This window comes from Anguilla rostrata, chromosome 4 (genome assembly GCF_018555375.3).
Source record: "Anguilla rostrata isolate EN2019 chromosome 4, ASM1855537v3, whole genome shotgun sequence".
NCBI classification, from domain to species: Eukaryota; Metazoa; Chordata; class Actinopteri; order Anguilliformes; family Anguillidae; genus Anguilla; species Anguilla rostrata.
This window is the reverse complement of record NC_057936.1, coordinates 7661545-7680770: the sequence shown is the minus strand read 5'-3', so window position 1 is coordinate 7680770 and position 19226 is coordinate 7661545. Positions and strand designations below refer to the sequence as shown.

The 19226-nt window shown below is 48.5% G+C and overlaps 1 protein-coding gene across 1 annotated transcript in view; it reads left to right on the top strand.

Annotated features, from left to right (window-relative positions):
• Positions 1–240: 240 nt before the first annotated feature.
• tle2b (TLE family member 2, transcriptional corepressor b) overlaps positions 241–19226 on the top strand; it is a 58022-nt gene continuing 39036 nt past the window's right edge. The window contains exons 1-3 of the mRNA XM_064330361.1: positions 241–1184; positions 12133–12230; positions 14679–14742. Coding sequence (XP_064186431.1) covers positions 1161–1184; positions 12133–12230; positions 14679–14742 — 186 coding nt within the window. The 5' untranslated portion in view covers positions 241–1160. The remainder of the gene's footprint in view (positions 1185–12132; positions 12231–14678; positions 14743–19226) is intronic.

Here is a 19226-nt window from a genome sequence, read left to right as displayed (position 1 = left end):
TGTGTGTGTGATTGTGATGTGTGTGTGTGTGCTGTGTGCTGTGTGTGTGTGATGTGTGATTTGACTGTGTAAGGTAGTTGAATGTTAGCTGTGTTGTGTGCTGCTGTGGCCACACTCATTAATATGCCGTTCTGTGCCTCCTCTCTCATCACACTTACACGCACTCTCTCTCTCTCTCTCTCTCTCTCTCTCTCTGCCTCCGCCGCTCATCTCCGAAGCTCCACCTTAACTGCAGCTTTAGCTGGCTGCCGTGTTTGTGTTGAAGCCAACAGGCACAATATATTACAGTCTAGGGCTCGCTGCTGAAAAGCCTGCTGGATCTTCTACTGACCTGCTGTTCTTTCCTGTTTTCCTGCGTTTTTTCGGATTCAGATTAAAAAACGCAGCTCCTTCTCTCTCTCTCTCTCTCTCTCTCTCTCCCCCCTGACTCCCTCTCTCCGTCTCTCCTCTTTCCCCGTATTCTTTTCTGACGGAAAACCCAAACCTTACTACTGCTGCACGTTTTTAAAAAAAAAAAAAGAATTTAATTAAGAAAAAAAAAAAAAAAATTCTTCCTCAGTCTCATGAGAAGGAGGTGTGAAGGCTGAAGGAGGTGGAGGGGGGGGGCAGCTTTGGATGGAGGAGCGTGTTTATGTTTGCGTCTTCTCGGGGGGGGGCTCGGTGAACGGACGGAGGAGTGGGGCTGCCGAGACCTAATTCTGGAGCGGACTTTGGTTGCCATGTCAGCGCGCGGGCGCACGCACTCCTGACTGGCAGGCGGGCAGACGGGGCGAGCGGACCGGCTGGCTCCGGCGGCGGAGAGAGGCGAGCGAGACTTTCGGCTTCCCGAGGAAGAGGAAGAGGAAGGGCGCGCGGGATCCGAGGAGTAAAAGTGCGAGGAAGAGGCTAACCCCCGCTCCGTCGCGTCGCTCGTCCCCCGCATGCGCCAGTGAACTGTCCGCGCTCTCTCCACCGTTCCGCGGCAGGACCCCCCCCCCCGTCGCCCCCCCCCCCCACCCCTCCCTAGTTTCGGAGCTACCGGAGGGCGAAGCAGAGGCGAGGGCAGGACAGGGGTGGGGGTGGATTTTTGGATTCCCTCCCTGGTGGAGGGCAGGGGTGTGGGGGGCTGGGGGGGTGCTCTGGCCGTCAAGCCGACCGCGGGCATCTCCTCTCCTGGGACCATGTACCCACAGGGACGCCATCCGGTGAGTGCCCGACCGTAATGCCCGTCTGAGACCAAAATTAAAGCTGTACGGGAAGTTCACTGCATGTGTGGGTGTGTGTGCTGGGAGTATGAGCGTGTGAGTGTTTTTGTGTGTGTGTGCATGTGTGTGCCTGTGTGTGAGAGTGTGACTGTGTTTGTGTGCGTGTGTGTTTGAGTGTGTGTGTGTGTGTGTTGGGGTTTTTGTGTTTGTGTGAGTGTGCTGGGAGTATGAGAGTATGAGTGTGTCTGTGTGTATGCGCAAGCATGTGTGTGTGAGTTGGGGTTTGTGTGTGTGTTAGGGTTATGTGTGGTCATGTGTGTTTGTTGGGAGTGTAAGTGTGTTGGGAGTATGAGTGTGTTTGTGTGTGTATGCGGGAGCATGTGTGTTGGGGTTTGTGTGTGTGTGTGTGTGTTGGGGTTATGTGTGTGTGTGTTGTTGACAGACACATGCAACAATTAAGTCCCCAGGATCCCCCCCCTGCTCCAGCACACCCCCTGTCTTGGCTATGAGCTGTGTCCAGGTGTTCCTGAAAGCCAGTGAAAGGAGTCTGTGGGTGGAACAGCTCTGTGCACTTCGCTTGTGTTTGTTTAAGCAGGGAGAGAAGAGGGGACAAGGAGTAGAGAATTCTACCACTGCTCCAGCGCTGCGCAATTCACAGGAATAAAGAGGGGATGGTGGTGTGTGTGTGTGTGTGCGTGCATGTGTGTGTGTAGTTGTGTCTGAGAGTGTGTGTGCACGTGCATATGTGTGTGTAGTGTGTGTCTGAGTGTGCGTGCGTGCATACGTGTGTGTGTAGTTGTGTCTGAGAATGTGTGTGTGTGTGCATGCATACGTGCGTATGTAGTGTGTGTCAGAGAGTGTGAGTTTGTGTGTGTCTGAGACCATGCATGCTTGTGTGTGTGTGTGTGTGCGTGTGTATGGGGAGGTGACAGGGAGTGGGCTTGGTGTTGGGGGCAGGGGGGGTGCTATTTTAAAATGAGTACATTTCTTGTTGGGTAGTCCTTTTGAATCCGGCTCAAATGGGTCATTGGCATTTCTATGCTATTTCATTGCAGCTCTGCTATCTCTGGGAATTGAATAAGACATTTTATGAAGAGGAGCTGTGAGGCAGGCTCAGTACTGGAAAACAAACAGTGGGGGTGGGGGGTGTTGGGGGGGATAGGCTGCCTCAGCAGGCATTAAGGAGGAGGACGTTTAAATTTAATTGGGTCTAATATTTTACATTTAAAATGCACATTTAGCTTTTTTTCAATTCTTTTTTCCCACAGAAAAGTGGACCTTCTAGTCAGGAATAGTTATTTTTAAAAGAACCCGACACTCGGGGAATTTTGTGCTTTCTGTGAAGTAGCGGGGTAGAGGTAAGGAAAGTTTCCGGGAGACAAAAAAAAAAACAAAACAAAACAAACAAACAAAAAGACACTGGGGGAGTCGCAGCTGATCAATAACATGCGCAGCCAGAAGAGATGCATTTCGGGGATCACATTGAAACGTGATCCTGACCGCAGTAAGAGGAGCCGAGGGCTACGACTGTGCCCGTGCGGCGATGTGCGGGCGTGCGTTCGTGTGAACGTGTGATTGTTTGTTTGTGTGCGCGCGTGGGTGTGTGTTTTAACTTTATTGTGTATAGGGGGAGGGGAGGGTCATGTTCAGCTACAACCGATTTCTCGCATGTTTACTCTCTTCAGACAAAACAAATCCAATACGGTGTCCTATTCTTTTTTTAATGTATTTATTTATTTTATTTTATTTTTTTGCCGTTGGTCACGAGAGTTTCCTTTCTCCATGATATCAAAAGGGTTGATATCCATGTTGTATTAATCCCCAGCTGAGCCGACACCTGACTGTTGCGTGGGTGGGTACACAACAACGGTGCGTCAGATCTGATCCTTTATCTAGGTTTTGACAGTGGGCTCGCGTGAGCGGAACTTTACAGTATTTCGTTTCCTCGGATCAGATTGCAATGCAACGCCGAGGCTAAAAGTTATCTCCGCGCAACAGAGAGTTTTTGTAAAGCGTTTCCTGAAACCTCGTTGTTCCACCATCCTTGTCCCCCCGTTAAAGGGTTAAGGGTGTACTGTGCGCGGCAAACAGCTGCAGGACCAGTAATTGGTTCCACTGGATTTTTTTGTTGGTTAGTGTTATCTGAAGCAGAGTCTGCACCGCGAGCCGCTTGTGCCAAAAACAATAACAATAAAAAGAGATCGCGAATGCATTAGCCGCCGCGCCTGCAGTTTCCAGGGTTGCGAAACTTCCAAACGGCTGCTAAATGCCCTCGGAGACTAACCTGGAGGCCGTTTGCCAGGATCAGTCATGTTCTTCAAATAGCAAAGAGGTCCCGCGAAACGCCAACCCTGCCATTACAAATGTCAGTCTCGCTGTTTTGACTGGGGCTGATTATTTGCCTGAGGCCAGTGGAAACTAAATTGATTTTTTAAAATTCACAGTCGATGAGAACGAGGGGAAAAAAACGACGGTTTTAAGCTTGCTGTGCGGCGGTTTGTATCTGTGATTTTTGGTGAACATTAAAAGTTGTAAATAAGAAACCGTGGCCTCTAAAGTCAAGATGAACACGAAAGTTTATATATAACCGTCGCGTTGGTTTGGAGGTGGCGCTGCGTACGCAGCCGTTTTTTTCACGTCACTGTCGGATCCGAGACTGAAGGAGGGAAGCTACAGAGCAAAAGCAGAAGAGGAGATGAATGATGGATTGAGAGGGAGGAAGAGAAACTGCAGGGTAGCGCTGATCTTTGATGAATGGCGGGTGGAAGAACTTAAGGGCGAAAAGGCAGACGCTCGTGACAGCGAGAGAAATACGATGATTTAAATGTAAAATGATGGGTGGGGGAAATCATGATCGCAATGAGCCTCGGCGCTTAATGACGATTTGGAAATGCAGTGCATTCGAAAAGAACGCAGGTTTCGAACGGGTGTCGGTGGAGTGGCTTTACATCGCATTTGCATCATACTCCGAGAGAGCAAGCGGGGCTTGGGCAAGGGGGGACCCCCGCTGTGTGTTGTGATAGAGCAGTTCTGTAAAGTGTTTATCTGGAAACTAAGCCGGCCTTGATCTGATAAGACAGGACGAGCCTGGAGGAGTCCGACTGCGGGGGGGGGGGGGGAGGCAGAATTCCTGTCTGTCTGTCAGTCTGTCAGAGGCCCACAGCGGGAGACTCTACACTACGGTGATCCTGAAGGCCAAAAAGCTAAACACTAGAGGACTCAACGAAACAACAAGTTTTCCAAACGCTGAATTGTTCATTTGTGGTGATCTCGTTGCTCGGTGGATGAGAGAATTGAACAAGGGAGCCGAAAGTGTGTGTGTGTGTGTTTGTGTGTGAACAATGCAAACAAAAGTAATTATGTTTAAACAAAACCTATCTAAATAAAAAAGTATATTAAAACTTATGTTGAATTAATAATTAAAACTGACGCCACATCAAAGTGAGTCAAAGGCATTCTTGCCAATGAAGGTGTGCGTGTGCGTGTGTGAGAATGCATGCTTGAGGGAGAGTCAGGTTAGTTTGCGTGAGTGCCTGTCTGCGTGTGAGTGTGTATGAAAGTGTGTATGTGCAGTGTAATGTGTGTTTGTTTGCGTCTGTGTATGTTTGTGTTTTTGTGAATAAGTCCTTGTTCATGTGCTTGTTTCTTGCTCTGGGTCTCCTGTCTTGTCCCCCGTTAAGGGGTTGTACTTGACCCGCTGTTTTGTAATGCGTTGTGCTTTTTATAACCATTTTTAATTTGAGATATCGGACACCAGCCACGGCTTTCCGTACGGCCTAGACTGAATTATTTTTACATCACCTCTGCCATGGCAAATTTAGCATGAAATACCCCCCCCCCCTCGCCGAATTTGAGACGGTTTGTACAATAGGAGGTGCCTGGGTGGGTGCACCGCCGGGCCGCTATTCCGGGACTGAACGGCTCCTGCTCTGTTTCGACAGCCCTGTACCAGCAGGGTCTCTGGCAGTGAGGAGAACAGTGTGCGTGTGTGTGTGTGTGCCTGCGTGTATGTGTGTGTCTGTGTGTATGTGTGTGTCTGTGTGTGTGCGTGCATGTGGGCATGTAAGTGTGTGTATGTGTGAGTGTGTGCACGCGTGTGTGTGTATGTGCGCGTGTGTGTGCGTGTGCGTATGTGTGTGTGAGTGTGTGCATGCGCGTGTGTGTGTGTGCATGCGTGTGTGTGTGTCTATCTGTGTGGGTGCGTGTGTGTGCGTGCACGTATGTGTGTGCCTGTATGTGTGTGTATGGGCGTGCGTCTGTGTGTGCGTGTGTGTCCCCGTGCATTTATGCATGTGCATGCGTGTGTGTGTGTATATGTGCGTACATGTGTGCGCGCGTGTGTGCATTGCGTGTGCCTTCATTTGGTCTCGTTTGCGCTGTAGCGTGTTTCCTTTAGCGTGTTCGGTTGCTCAAACGTGGGCGGGTCGCAGGGAACCGTCCGGCTGCGAGCGTTCCCGTTCGCTCCGCCCCGGTTTTATTTTTTTTCCCGGCTGCCTGCTTCTGCACGTTTACGCCGCGAGAACATTCAAGGCCGTTCGTGACCCGCCCGCCCACACCGACGCTGCCGCCGCGCTTCTGAAATCATCCCAGTTCCAAAAAATTCTTCTTTTAACTGACCTTGCCAAAAATACAACAACTGATGATTTAAGCGTTTAATTTCGGTTTGGAACGGGTCCAGCCATTTTTTTTTCTTTAATCACCAGTTCCGCCATTTTTTAACCGTGCGCGTGATAAAAATACGTCTTGTTTACCAGAGTGCTTTAGCTCCGCCCACAGGGAAATCCCAGCCGTAGTGAATTGGCTTTGTTATTGTTTGTGATTGGTGCACTGGGTTACCCTGGGGTCTGAAAGGCACGCCCCCCGACTGAGGGCTCGGGTCGAGTGGAGACTGGAGGTGCCGTTTTGGGGGCGGCAGAGATTTTGGGGCCCTCAGTTCCTCCCGCAGTCGACGAGTTCAGACTGTGCAACCTCAGGAATGGGATTTTTCATGATTAATCAGGAGAGGCAGTTTTTTTTTTCAGGCCATAAAATATCTCAACCGAAGGCAGAACTTGGGTATGTCATAACCACACACATACTTTTAACAGGTGATAAGAGGATAGAGTGTTCGGCAGTAAAACCCAAAATGCTAATGACCTAGAGAGGCATTCAGTGCTGGGTACTCCATGCCCCGGTCCTGGAGAACCTCAGGGTGTGCTGGTTTCTGTCCACCTCGTAATTAGCAACCAATTCAGACCCAGGAAGCCAGGTTGGTTGCGTCAAGACGTATAATCGACTGCTGTAATTGATCAATTAAGCGCTGAATTACAGTGAAGACCAGCAGACTCGGTGTGCAGCAGGCTCCGCCCTGATTTCAGGTCTGATCACATGACCCACTGTGCGGATACGTGCTGCTTTCATAGCCCCGCCCTTTTTCTAGCTCCGCCCACCCTAGCCCCCCCCCCCCACCACACCCCACCCCCCCTCACGCGCCAGCATGCTGTGCCAACAGCAGCTTCCCTCGCTCCTGGGACCGGCAGCAGTTTCTATGTTTCTATGTGCCTTCAGCCTCTCCGATGGAATCCATCACCGCATGGCACAACCTGTGATGTCATCACCTACAAGTGCTTGTGCTATTGGCTAGCCTCCGCATCGGCACAAATGCACTGTTGGGGCTGCTGGGTATCATGGGCGTGTCTGCTCAGTGACAGAATGATGCATTAGCGGCTGCTAATTCCCGGCTTGTCCAGTTCTCCTGCCCCAAAAACGCCCGCTCTCTTGCTTGGCATAGATTTTCCTGTCAGATAACGTACTTGCATACTGAATCAGGACGTAGCCGGATCTGGGTCAAATATTTACTTGAAATATACTCCTCAGCTCTTCAGATGTCAGTTAATTTTTGAAATCGCGCTCCAGTCGGAATCCGCTGAGAATTTCCAAGGAAACGTACGTCACTGCTAACCAAAACCAAAACGAACAATCGTACGTAAAGAATTTTGTGCCGGGAGTAAATCATAAATTTGAATCAATAATTTGACCCAGGGTGTTGATTTAAAGTCATATCCGGAAACACGGGACCATCAGTGTAAATTCGTGAGCGTGGGGGGGGGGGGCTGAACAGGTAGATCTCGGCAGTTATGGAGAGCTGCCGCAGCAGAGAACAGGAACGGTCTTAGCGGGAAGCGTGTTGCGGCCAATGTGCCTTCCTGCGGAGACGCACAGATCCTCTCCCCTTTCCTGGGATCCCGCTGACACTTCTCCCCCCCCCCCCTCCCCCCACACTCTGCACCCCCCCCCTCCCTCCTCCTCCTCCTCCCCCCGCTCTGCCATCTATCCATACGCTTTTCTAAATATTTCACCAGCGGATGATTATTTCATGTGCTTCTGATGTCTCTGTGCCCGGCTCGTCTGAAACCGTGCAGGAAGGGGGTTAGGGAGGGGGGGGGGAAGAATAATAACGCTACGCAGACGACCGGGAGCGTCTTCCGTTTTTCCCCTTCCCTGCTTCTCCTGTGTCTGGATACTTCCGAGTTTTGCCCAGCAGGAAGAAATGGTGTCCGATTTTTTTTTTAAGACCCTAAATTTTGAGAATGACTAGTGTTTGTGGCTTTATTGCTGAACATTCTCTCCTGTTATCAGCAGCTGAAGAGGACCCTTTATGGGTCAGTGCTTATTATGACATTCCCGAATCCTCCATCTCTGGTCATGTATGTTCCCGATCCCCTTTATCATGTTATGACATTCCCGAATCCTCCATCTCTGGTCAGTGTTTATGACATTCCCGAATCCTCCATTTCTGATCAGTGTTTATGACATTCCCGAATCCTCCATCTCTGATCAGTGTTTATGATTCCATCTCCATCTGACAGTGTTAGTCCAATCCTCCATCTCTGGTCAGTGTTATGCTTCCGAACCTCATCTGACAGGTTTATGACATCGATCCTCCACTCGGTCAGTGCTGGAATTGGGAAAGGGCACATCCCTGGGTGGTCAGAATGCTCAACCATTGAACGGCGACAGGGTTGATGGTCGTGTGATTTCGGAGCGCCCCCAGCCCCATCCACCCGCCCCATCCACCCTGTCCACCCCCCCCCCCCCAATTGTTGTCAGATCTTTTCATACAATCTTCCTCCGGCAGGCCTCTGTGGATAATCCTTTTTAAATCTCCACTTGGTCGCTCCAGCTTCTCTAAATTGTGATTGACTGAAATCCCACTTCTCCCTCTCCGCCCCCCTCCTCCCCCCCTGTACCCCATAGATTAACCGGATCTGTTTAGAGTTTTTCGGATGCCCCGTGCTGTCTGACACCCCGGTGTCCTGCCCCGTCTTTGCCCACGGCGCCCCCCCCCCTGCCCTCGGGGGACCAGACGCGGCATCTGCTCCGCATTCTGACGGATTCATCAGATGTCTTTTAATTACACAATGCGCTTAATGCGCGGGAAAGAGAGAGAGAGGGAGGGGGAAAAAAAAAACCGCTGACATTTAGTTTTAATTACGTGAATAATGTCTCCAATTAACTAATTGAATGTCGAGGCGGAGTGGCCGACGGGACACCTCCGCGGCCCGCTCGTTTAAACGGGTCTGAGCGCTCGTTCCTAATCCAGCGGAAAGGGTCTATAATGGGCTGCAAATCACTGGGCTGGACTGACACTCAGTATTTATTTTTTTTTCATTAAGGGAGAGCCTGGTTCTTCTTTTAATTTTTTTTGGTTAATTTAGACGGGTAGAATGCAGGCAGGGTAACAGCTAGAGACAGGATCGAAGTTGAGAAGGTGCCATGAAGAGCAGTCCTAGTGGGGTGGGGGGGGCGAATTAGTAGAACTCACTATTCAGGGCCCAAAGGGGGGCCCTCAAGTTTGGAGGGCCCTACAATTTTAAGGGGGCCACAGAGACATTTGCACTGCATTTGCACAGGGCTCTGAATTATACACCCTTGGGTACCATGGCAGGGGATTGAGCCCCCCAACCACGCAGGACATGGGGGGGTGACATGGGGGGGGGGTTCTCTTCGATGGCTTGAGATGGGTGGCTGCCTTACGGACTGCCCCCCCCCCCGTGTCTCGCCAAGGCCAGATACGCAGGACACAAAATCAGGGAACTGTCCAGCGCAGTTGTGCTTTCAGTTGAAGAGGTGATGGAGTCCATCCGTCCATTTCAAGTAGGGATGGGGGGGAGGTGGGGGGTGGGGGAGGGGGGGATTTACGAGAGGGTGTCTCTGGCAGGTCAGTGCGGTGTGAATCAAGGTCACTGGAGATACAGCCCCCCTCCCCCTCCCCCCCTCCCGGCCCCCCCTCTCTCTGTCCTGAACCCCAGCTCAGGCAGCAGTGAGCCTGTGGCTTAATTACTGGAAAGCCTGCGGAGTCTCTGACCTCCACCGTTAGCCTAATTGAAATTTAATTGAATTTTCCTTGTCTAGACTAATTAGGCTCCTACTGGAAACGCCAATCCTTTGCCCGCGCTGTGCTTAGCCGCTGGACGCTTCCCCCCCCCCACATTTAGAGGGGAAATGAAGGAAATGAAGATGTCCTTCTCTAAGGTGAAGGCGGTAAAAGGGGGGGGGGGGTAGACAGACGTCAGAGGGGCCTCTGTTTTTGGAGAGGCGATGCAGAAAGGTATACTGTAGCTGTGATACGCAGCAGAGAGTGATGTCCAGAGGGGTGGGGGACGGAGACGAACGGGCCGAGGCCAAGGCCGGTTTGCTCCGCGCCGACGGCGGTGGTAAAATCGGTCGGCTGGTATTTAGGAGTCGGATGTGGTTCACCGCAATTGGCGTGCGGTTTAAAAGCCTCTGCTGAGGCTTTCATACTCCCTGCGTTGCGCAAGAACCTCGTATTTTACCAGCACGGCATTATGGTTAAGTCACATGATGTTTTAAAAAATATATATATATTTTATTGGTTGATATTGGTCTGAGTTAGAACGAAACGAAACAAAACACACACAGGGGAAATCACAGCAACACAGTTAACACCCCAGCAGATTGGTCAGTAAGGTACAGCAGCAATGCACACATTCGATTGGTCACATGCAACCAGTCACCCGCAGTACGATTTGTAGGCTTTAGACTGAAATGGTCACATTGACAGGTCAAGGATAAGTGCACTGGTCAGAATTCAGACCCAGCAGTCCGAAAGCTTCCCTCCAAGGTTGCTACAGTGCTGTAAATTATTCTAATTCACCTTTGATACAAAGTCTAAGTTTCTCCAAAGGTATGAGGTTATTCCCATAAATCAAATCAGTGGTTGGGGGTAGGGTCCCCCCCACCTTAACAGTGTCTTTCCTTGTAAGCATTAGAAGGTGGAAAAGTTTCTTTTCTTTGCATTTTCAAAGCAGCTATGACCCCTGTAAACATAAGCATCGACAGGTTGCGCATGAGGTTTTTAAACAACTTGTTGTTGCCTTAGTTTATTTCATGGGGCAGATGCATTCTGATGTTTCTAAATTATGTAAAACAATATTCTGATTTATAGTTAACATGAATCCCCAATACTTGTTCTTTTTGATGACACAAGCAGTACTGTTGTCATTCATTCTTGATTGTTTCCTAAATTATTTTATGTGTGATATTATAATTGATTGTCCTTGCACCAAGTCATTTTCAGGCTAGCTGGCTAACTATAGTAGCCTATTTTAAATCAAGGTCAGCTATTTCGACCAGGTTGAATTTGAAATAGCAAAAAACCTGCCACCTCCAGCATTTCCCGTTTCTACCCTTGGCTCGTCCTTGCTGTTTTCCTTTCCGAGTACTGTCTAAAATAAAATAAAATAAAATAAAAAAACGAATCCGTTTTCACATCCGTCAGTTTGGTTGCGCTTGTGTTTGTATTGTTCGTTGATACCCCCTCACGCCGTCTTAGAATGAGTTTGAAAAGAAAACCGTCACGTAGCTATGTGCGTAATGGGGTTGTCTTCAGCGGTATTAAAATTCTAGTGAAGTTAAAAACTTGGCAGTCCTATGAATTCTCGGCCGTCGGGTGAGTCTTCAGTGTAGCGGTAGCCTATCCTCTGTTTACCTTCCGAATTAAGCCGCAAAAAAATGCACTGTCTGTAGCCATTAGCCTACGTTTTAAATTGCGGTTAGCAGTTTGAAAGCTAAAGCGCTGGCCAGGAACCGGTCGTAGGCTATAGTCACAAACTTCCGGACAGTACATTGTTGTGGTGTTATACCTGCTACCTTCTCTCACCAAAACTGGGAGTGGAACTGTGTCAATACCTTACTGTCTGTTTATTCCAGTAATCTGCTTTTCACTTCTCAGCGGTAGAAAGCTGTGCGCTAACATGATTTCAATAAGAACAAACACAGCCTTAGGCCTGCTTCAATCACTATAAAATCTCCAGGACTCAAGTCACCGCAGTGAAATGTTCAAGGGATTCAGAATCCTTTTTGTTTTTTTTAAAGCTAAGATTAGCATAAGTGGAAATTGGCCATTTTTGTGTTGTGGTTTTTGTTTTGTTTTTTGAAGAAAGGTTTATGTTAGTATGTTAGCCCAGCATCTGGGGATCTGTTTGCCTTGCTAATAAATCAACAGTTCGATGCTTTTTCATGGGGCGGAACTCAAGCTAACTTGACTTAAATTTGCTAGGTTCATGCTGTTGGACAGTTGCTGATGAATAGTAATCTCTCTCTTTCCTGTCGTTCTTGAGATAAAGTGTTCAGTCCAGACTGGGGTGGTGCATAGCAAAAATATAAGTCAATCTTAACAAGCATTTTAGTCTTCTATTTAGATTTGAAATCTTATTTCTTTTACTTGTTTTGCTAAATAAGACAAAAAGATTGCCAATGAGGTGAGACGGTTTTACTCATTTCAAGATTTGCCAATTTGGTAAGACAAAGGGCACTTAAGAGAAAACAAAAAGATTTTAAGTCTGATTACAAAACTAAAACACTTGTTATAACAGACTTTTTTTGTTGCAGTGATGGTAATGTCCTCCTCTTCCTCCCTTTGACCTTTGACCTCTGACCTCTCCAGGTTCCCCTGCAGCCTGGCCAGTCCTTCAAGTTCACGGTTCTGGAGACTCTGGACCGAATTAAGGAAGAGTTCCAGTTCCTCCAGGCTCAGTACCACAGGTAGGCGCAAGCACAAACCGGTCTCAACCGGTTAGGCAGTGTTAGCTCACGACTGAGCAAGGACGTACATCTCAGTTCAATTTTGGTGGTGGACGAAAAACAGGAAATTGTCTTTCGGCTTATTGAATTTTTATAGGCGGGGGGGAGGGGGGGGTGGTGTAGCAGTACCAACCCAATACAGTATGATAATATTAGGGGGGGGGGGGGGTGTCCGTTGTCCCCCGTTTCCCTGGGATCTGCGTCCATGCCACTGAGTGCTGATGAACACGTTTTGGCATTCCAAATTAGGGAGGCAAAGGAGGGATAGAAACTAACACTCACTCGCTTGCCGCAGTATATTAATAGAGTAAAGCTTTATAGAATTTTTTTTTTTTAGACTACTTTTTTACATTTTTTCGGAGTCACTGATGAACGACTGCGCCCGGGTGAATATGAAAACAGTCGTCCCTCAGAAAAGTCTGGAGAGACGCCTTGCGTCATGCGAATCTGGAAGTCTTCGGCGGAAGCTAAATTATGCGCTGCTCGCGCTGTCGCCGTGGTAATTGCAGAGGGTCCTCGGCTGATAAGATGACTGTCGCCGCGTTCGGCTCCCGGATCCATCCTCTCCTCCTGACTCAGCCGAGCCCGTCGCTTCCCCCGAATCGTTGCTCTTTACCCGTTTGCTTTTGGGGACGTCCGAGGGGGACCCCGGAGTGCTGCGGTGTTTTACGGGGCAGCGCGTTCACTGAGCCCCAAACCTGTGTCACCTCATTACATTACAGGCATTTAGCGGGATGGCGCTTACACACTGGACTTTCGTCCATTTATAAGTGGAATTGGAGCATGGGTTGACTTGAGGTCACATGTCCTTAGGTGTTTCGTCAATTCTACGTCAATCCCTGTTATGAGTTGGTGTTAAAGTTGCGCATGTACAGAAAACGATTCTACACTTTGTTATTACTTACAGCGTATTTTAGCAGAGTCGCCTCTCTCAGAACAACAGATGATCCAACTTTTACATAGCAGGTTTAACATTGTATCCAAGTTTAACAGCTGGATATCGTACTCAAGCAATGCAGGTCAAGTACCTCATTCTTATGGAATGGGTCATCTAGGGTCATAGTCATATCCTGGTAAACTGTGCATTTCAACGATCTGACCTGTTATGATCATAAGACGTGTCCTAGTATGGCACCCAGACCCTAATGGTCTGGAAAGGGTCGTTTAATCTTGTCGGTAATGAAAGGGTGGTTGGGGCTTCTTGTGCCAGGCCAAGACTGCCCTATTGTATTTCTTTCTTTCTTTGACCCATTGCCCAACTTCAAATGCTGCCATTTACAATGGGTTAAAATGAGCATTATACATTATATCACGTAGCATTGCTCTGACTACCAGGCTAACTGGCCGAGTACTTAGCTATGCTAACATTGCACAGGTCTGCCTATTAGGCTAACAGGCCTGATGAGTAGATACACTAACCCAGCACGGGTTCGGCTGCAAGGCTTACCAGTTACTTTGCTGTGGTGACACAGCATGGGTCTGGCTACCAGGCTAACTAGCACGATGCTAACCTATGCTAACGTAACACAGGTCTGGCTATTAGGTTAACAGGCAGGATGCTTACCTATGGTAATGTAACACAGGTCTGGCTACTAGTTTAACTGGAAAGGTGCTTAGCTTTGCTAACGTACCATGGGTGTGGCTTTCAGACAAACAGGCCAGGTGTTTAGCTATGCTAGCATAACATAGGTCCGTCTCCCAGGAAAGGGATTTCCAGCCCCTCTTATAAAACCCAGAGGTCAGCCAACCCATACTTGTGATCCCTTTTATCGTCGGTTATCGTCGGTTGTCGAAGGAACTTGTGTTCAGCAGCGATTAGCAGCTTTGTTTACAATCGCTGGGAGAGAAAAAAAAAATCAATTGAATTAAGAATTCATCACTTGCGGCACACACCATATTTTTAGCCAGAGAGCTACAGGTCAGAACAGCATTTAAAAATAGATGGAGCGTGTTGGGTGTGTTTTGCAGCCTGTTTTCGCTGGATTTGTGATCGATAATGTGGTGTGGTGCGGACAGGGTTACCAGATGTCCAGTTTTCTACCGGAATGTCCAGTTTTTCTAATTGTTTGTGCATGTCCGGCTTGTGGTCCCGACCCGGGCGATATAATGAGTAACCGACGAAAGAAATTTACCGGCAGTTTGTGATACATTATGAATCGGTGTGTCAGTGACCCCCCCTGGTCCGACGACAGTTCCAAGGGGGGCAGCCCACCTGGGTCCTTCCCCGTCCAATTATGCTTCCAGCTGTGCATGTTTGTCCGGTTTGACCAAGTTATAAATCTGGCAGCCCTAGGTGTGGGGCAGTCCACAAAGCCTGTGCATGTGCGTGTGCGTGTGCGTGTGCGTGTGCGTGTGTGTGCAACCATGGCGATGTGCGTATTGTAAATTGTTTCCCTTTTGTTCTTGCAGTCTGAAGCTGGAATGTGAGAAGCTGGCCAGTGAGAAGACAGAGATGCAGAGACATTACATCATGGTGAGTTTCCACAGTACACAGGCGCGCTTTCAAACCCTTCCCAGTGATTTTTATGTTTCCTTTTTTTTTTTTTTTCCCTGTAATGGCCCACTTATCGGGATTAGCATTGCGCATCGCGTGATTAGCATTGACTATCAAATAAGGAATAAGGAGAGGGTGGGGAGGGGGAGGGGGAGGGGAGAGAAAAGGCGAAAGCGATTTATCCGCCAAAGGAGGTCGCGTCCCGTTCGTGCCGAGACACGGGGTCGCGGCTAAAAAAAAAGCACCGACCGGTTTATTTTCCCCTGCAGGACTTGCGGGGGCCACCGTAGCGGTTTCTGAAGGCAGAAGAGGCTCATTTTTGCGTGAGCCCGGGGCCTTCGGCAGTGACAGCGCCGATTCCGAACGCGATAAAAACCATCTGCGCGGCGACTCGAGAGTTTCACGAGGCCGAATCGGGGGGGAAGGACGGCGCGCGGATCATTATTATTACGACCCGCAGTTAAAGCGCAGAGGCCGTCTCCAAGCGCTCGGCTGCCGGCGGCAACGGCGCTGAACGCTGTCGCCTTCCCTCCCGCTCGGCCCACTGTGTGTGAATCACACACACACACACACACACACACACACACACATATATATATATATTTAGTTCTAAAAGACGTATTAGTAATCCAGTGTCTGTGTTTAACAACCGTGCTGGTTCCTGTGATCGTCTTGAGGTAGACACCCCGGCGATGGCTGTCCTCCGGCCACTTAGAACGGACGCGAAAAAGGTTAATTTGTGACGTTTGATCAACCTTCAGATGCATCGTACGTATAATCTGTCACGTCGTGTTTGGTCAGGGACGAGCACGCAGCCGATGGAGAAGCCTCCTTCCGGGGGGGGTAACTGCGGAGACAAGCCGCCAGAGCTCCGTCGAGGCTCCTGGATAGCGCCGGGGTCTTAAGTTGTGCTCTGAGAAGCAGCGGCGGCCTACGACCGTCTCTGAGATCCGGGTCGGGTTGGCTTGCTTCAGCTCTGTTACTCAGAGAGGCTGCCTTTGTGTAACTGCAGCCCGCAGCATTAACCCTGATCTGTGATCGAGGGAGAGGGGGAGGGGGGTGGAGAGAGAGAGAGGGAGGGGGGGATGGAGAGGGAGGGAGAGAGGAGGGGGAGAGAGGGAGGGGGAGGGAGAGAGAGGGAGGAGGGAGGAGAGAGAGAGGAGGGAGGAGAGAGAGAGAGGGGAGGAGGGAGAGGAGGAGAGAGAGGAGGGAGGGAGGAGGAGAGAGAGGGAGGAGAGAGGGAGGGGATGGAGAGGAGGGGAGAGGGAGGGGGATGAGAGAGAGAGGAGGGGAGGAGAGGGAGGTGGAGAGAGGAGAGAGGGAGGAGGGGAACGGAGATGAGGAGGATGAGATGAAGAGGGGACAAGAAGGGAGAGGACAAGGAAGGAGGATGAAGACTGATGAGAGAGAGAGAGGGGGAGAGGGCGCAAGCACAGACACGTAAATAATGTGAAGTTACAAGGGCTCGCTACTTCACAGAGAACAGATAGCCCAGAAGGCTATATTTAGGCAGTTAGGCCCGTCATGTACACCAAGACTCGTGCCGACAGCCATCCCATTTGTTTATTAATTTATTTATTTTGCGCATATATTATTCATTTTTTAATTTTTTTTTTTATTCTGGGATTATTTAGAATGCAGAACTGGATGTTCTTTTCTTTTTCTGTGGATGATTTATCGTGGAGCTGTTGATGACGTGTGGTGGGGGGGGGGGGCGGGGGGGGACAGACAGTAGGATTAATTGGTGCTGGAACGCTGGAGCTCAGGCTTGTTAAAAAAAAAAAAAAAAATTAAAACACCCCAGGAGTTAAAACTGGGAGATGAAGCCCATATGGGCTATGTTGTTCATTTGCGATGAAGGTCTTTCTTCTGCGAGAGGATTATTTAGGTTCCGCCGCAGTTATTGTGTAGTCACCTCCCACTGTTTTCGCAGACTGCTTGATATTTTCAGACCTGTGTTTTTTTTCTCCCTCCAAGCGTTACTTTAATATCATTACTACTGACTTTTTAAAAACTACTAAGCTTTTTTTGAAAAACGAATTCTGTTTGCGCTTTTGTGTATGGGTTTCGTTATTTTAAAATGTCCATTAATTATACGAAAGAAAATTGATTGTGTACTTGTATTTCTGCAAATCAAATAGGTTAATTTATCAGGGGTACAAATCAATTTGGAGTCACCTGTGTATGTGTGTGTTTGTGTCTACGTGGGTGTGTCTTAACTGATCATTCTAATGCTGATGTCACAATCACAACCGGCGATTGGAAGCAATGGAGTTCTAGAACACCGACTTAGAATTTTGAAAATAAAATTGCACTACATAACTGCAATTTCAGGGGCTTACGCGGACCATTCCTTTCTGGAGCATTGCTGTCTGTCCCATTATGGAAAGAGGGAGGGATGGATGGAAAAAAGAGAGAGAGAGAGTTTGAGAGAAAAAGAAAGAGAGGAAGGGGGCAAGTGGGGATACAGAGAGTGAGGCAGGAGGGAGGGAAAAGGGAGGGGGGCGAGAGGGATGGAGAGAAAAAGCGAGTGAGAGAGAGAGAGAGAGCGATGGAGAGGGAATATGAAAAGGATTGTGCTTCAGTAATTTAAACATTTCTGTGATGTATAATAGTGTCAACATGGGGATTAAATAAAACCATGGGCCAGATGCACCAGAAGGATTGCACCCGTTTTAAGAGTCTTAAACCTGTCGCGAACGAGACTGAACTGTCTGCCGACTTCTAAAAATGTATTCTGCATGTTTGGTTTAGGCTGACGGTCTTCCCATTCCAACCACTCAATGGCGATGCGACACTGAAATTGAATTTTAATTCCCATGTTTTAACAAGTGGCAGATTTGCATCATTCCGTTGTCTAGGAGAGTGTCCCATAAAGACGTCCATAAAGATTTGTTTCATCTGAATGAGCACAACTGGCTATTTCAGGGGAAACTGCTACATTCGCACGTGCATATATATGCACTCACACGCACTTAAAGCACGCATAGCGCCACATACGAATGAATCAGATACCTAGCAATTGAAAAGCGAATTGAATGCTCTTATTCATGCTAATATTGACAATGGAATGAAAAAACACCAGTAGGCGTTCGTAAATGTTTTTGTTCAGTGTACTGAGAGAGCGGGCTGTGTTAAAATGTTTAAAAATGCTCGTAAACTTCACTCAATGGAAAATTACTTAATAATAAAGAGCATGATGTGTTCTACATGACAGGCGTTATGACAGTACATATACCAAGTATAAAGAATGGGGGGGGGGGGAAATGTAATTATCTGTCTTACAGGCATTGCATACTGCATTCTATTTATTTGATGATATAAGGGTTACCAAATAAATTCATGGTTTTAGCACAAAACTGTGAAGCGTTCATGTTATAATACACTTTGTCTAAACTGATAAGTAAATCTGGTGCAATAGCCAGATCTAACAAACCTGAATGACGTTCGCACGCAAGTTCCTAACATGGCATTGATGCAGGTTGACCGGGGGCACCACGTCTGCGCGTGAGGGGCTTATTCACAGCCGCCGTTCGGAGGCAGGGACACGGAAACAAAATTAAAAATGTCCTCGACAGAATTCCGCAGACAACTTATTTAACTGCTAATTACCTCGGACCGAGCCAACTCGGGGAAACCTCTATTAATTCTGAAGGTTAATTCTCATCGCTTCAAAGGCGACGCTCTGTCTACATTTTTCTAGACTCAAAAAGGCCTTGAGTATAATTGTGCCGAAATAGGAGTAAAGGAAAGGGGGGCGGAGCCAGCCGGCTAGGCAGCGCTCGAGTCGTCACAGCCGTAATGAGAGACCGCGCACAGCGGGGAAAACGCGACGGAAATCATCGAGGAATTCCCAGACGGGGAAGTCACGAAACGTCTGATATCCGACGACGGCCACCTGCGCTAACTGTGTTAAGCCTGGCGAGCGGTGTCACTGGGTGGGGTGGGTGGGGTGGGGTGGGGGGGGGGAGGGGAGGGGGGGGAGGACCACAGATGTCCCCGGACCCAGTCCGAGTAGATAAAACACGGACCGAACCGAAGGCAGTCTGGCTACGGGCGCTGGGAACTCATGAATTCAGCTGCATTCATTGTTCAGTTCACCCGAACAGAAACGGAATATGCGACCGTATATAAATAAATCTGTGGAATGTTTGGAAAATACAAATCATATATATTTGCGACTGTATATTTTCTCAAAACATGGTTCTGTAAGATGTATTTTGTTTCAGTGTTTTTTTCTTTCTTTTTCTTTTCTTCAATTCGATTTCCATAAGTAAATATCAAACTTGAAAATAAAATAAAATCATCTCTGTATTGAAGAAGAGACTGCCACGGTGTTCACAACAGAAGACAAGGAAGTTTTAAGAACAGTCGTTTATGGGAACACAAGTGTGTTACGAAATGTTCAGCAGGCAGAAGGCATGGTTCTCTTTCAAGCAATTAGCCAGATGAATTTACATTAA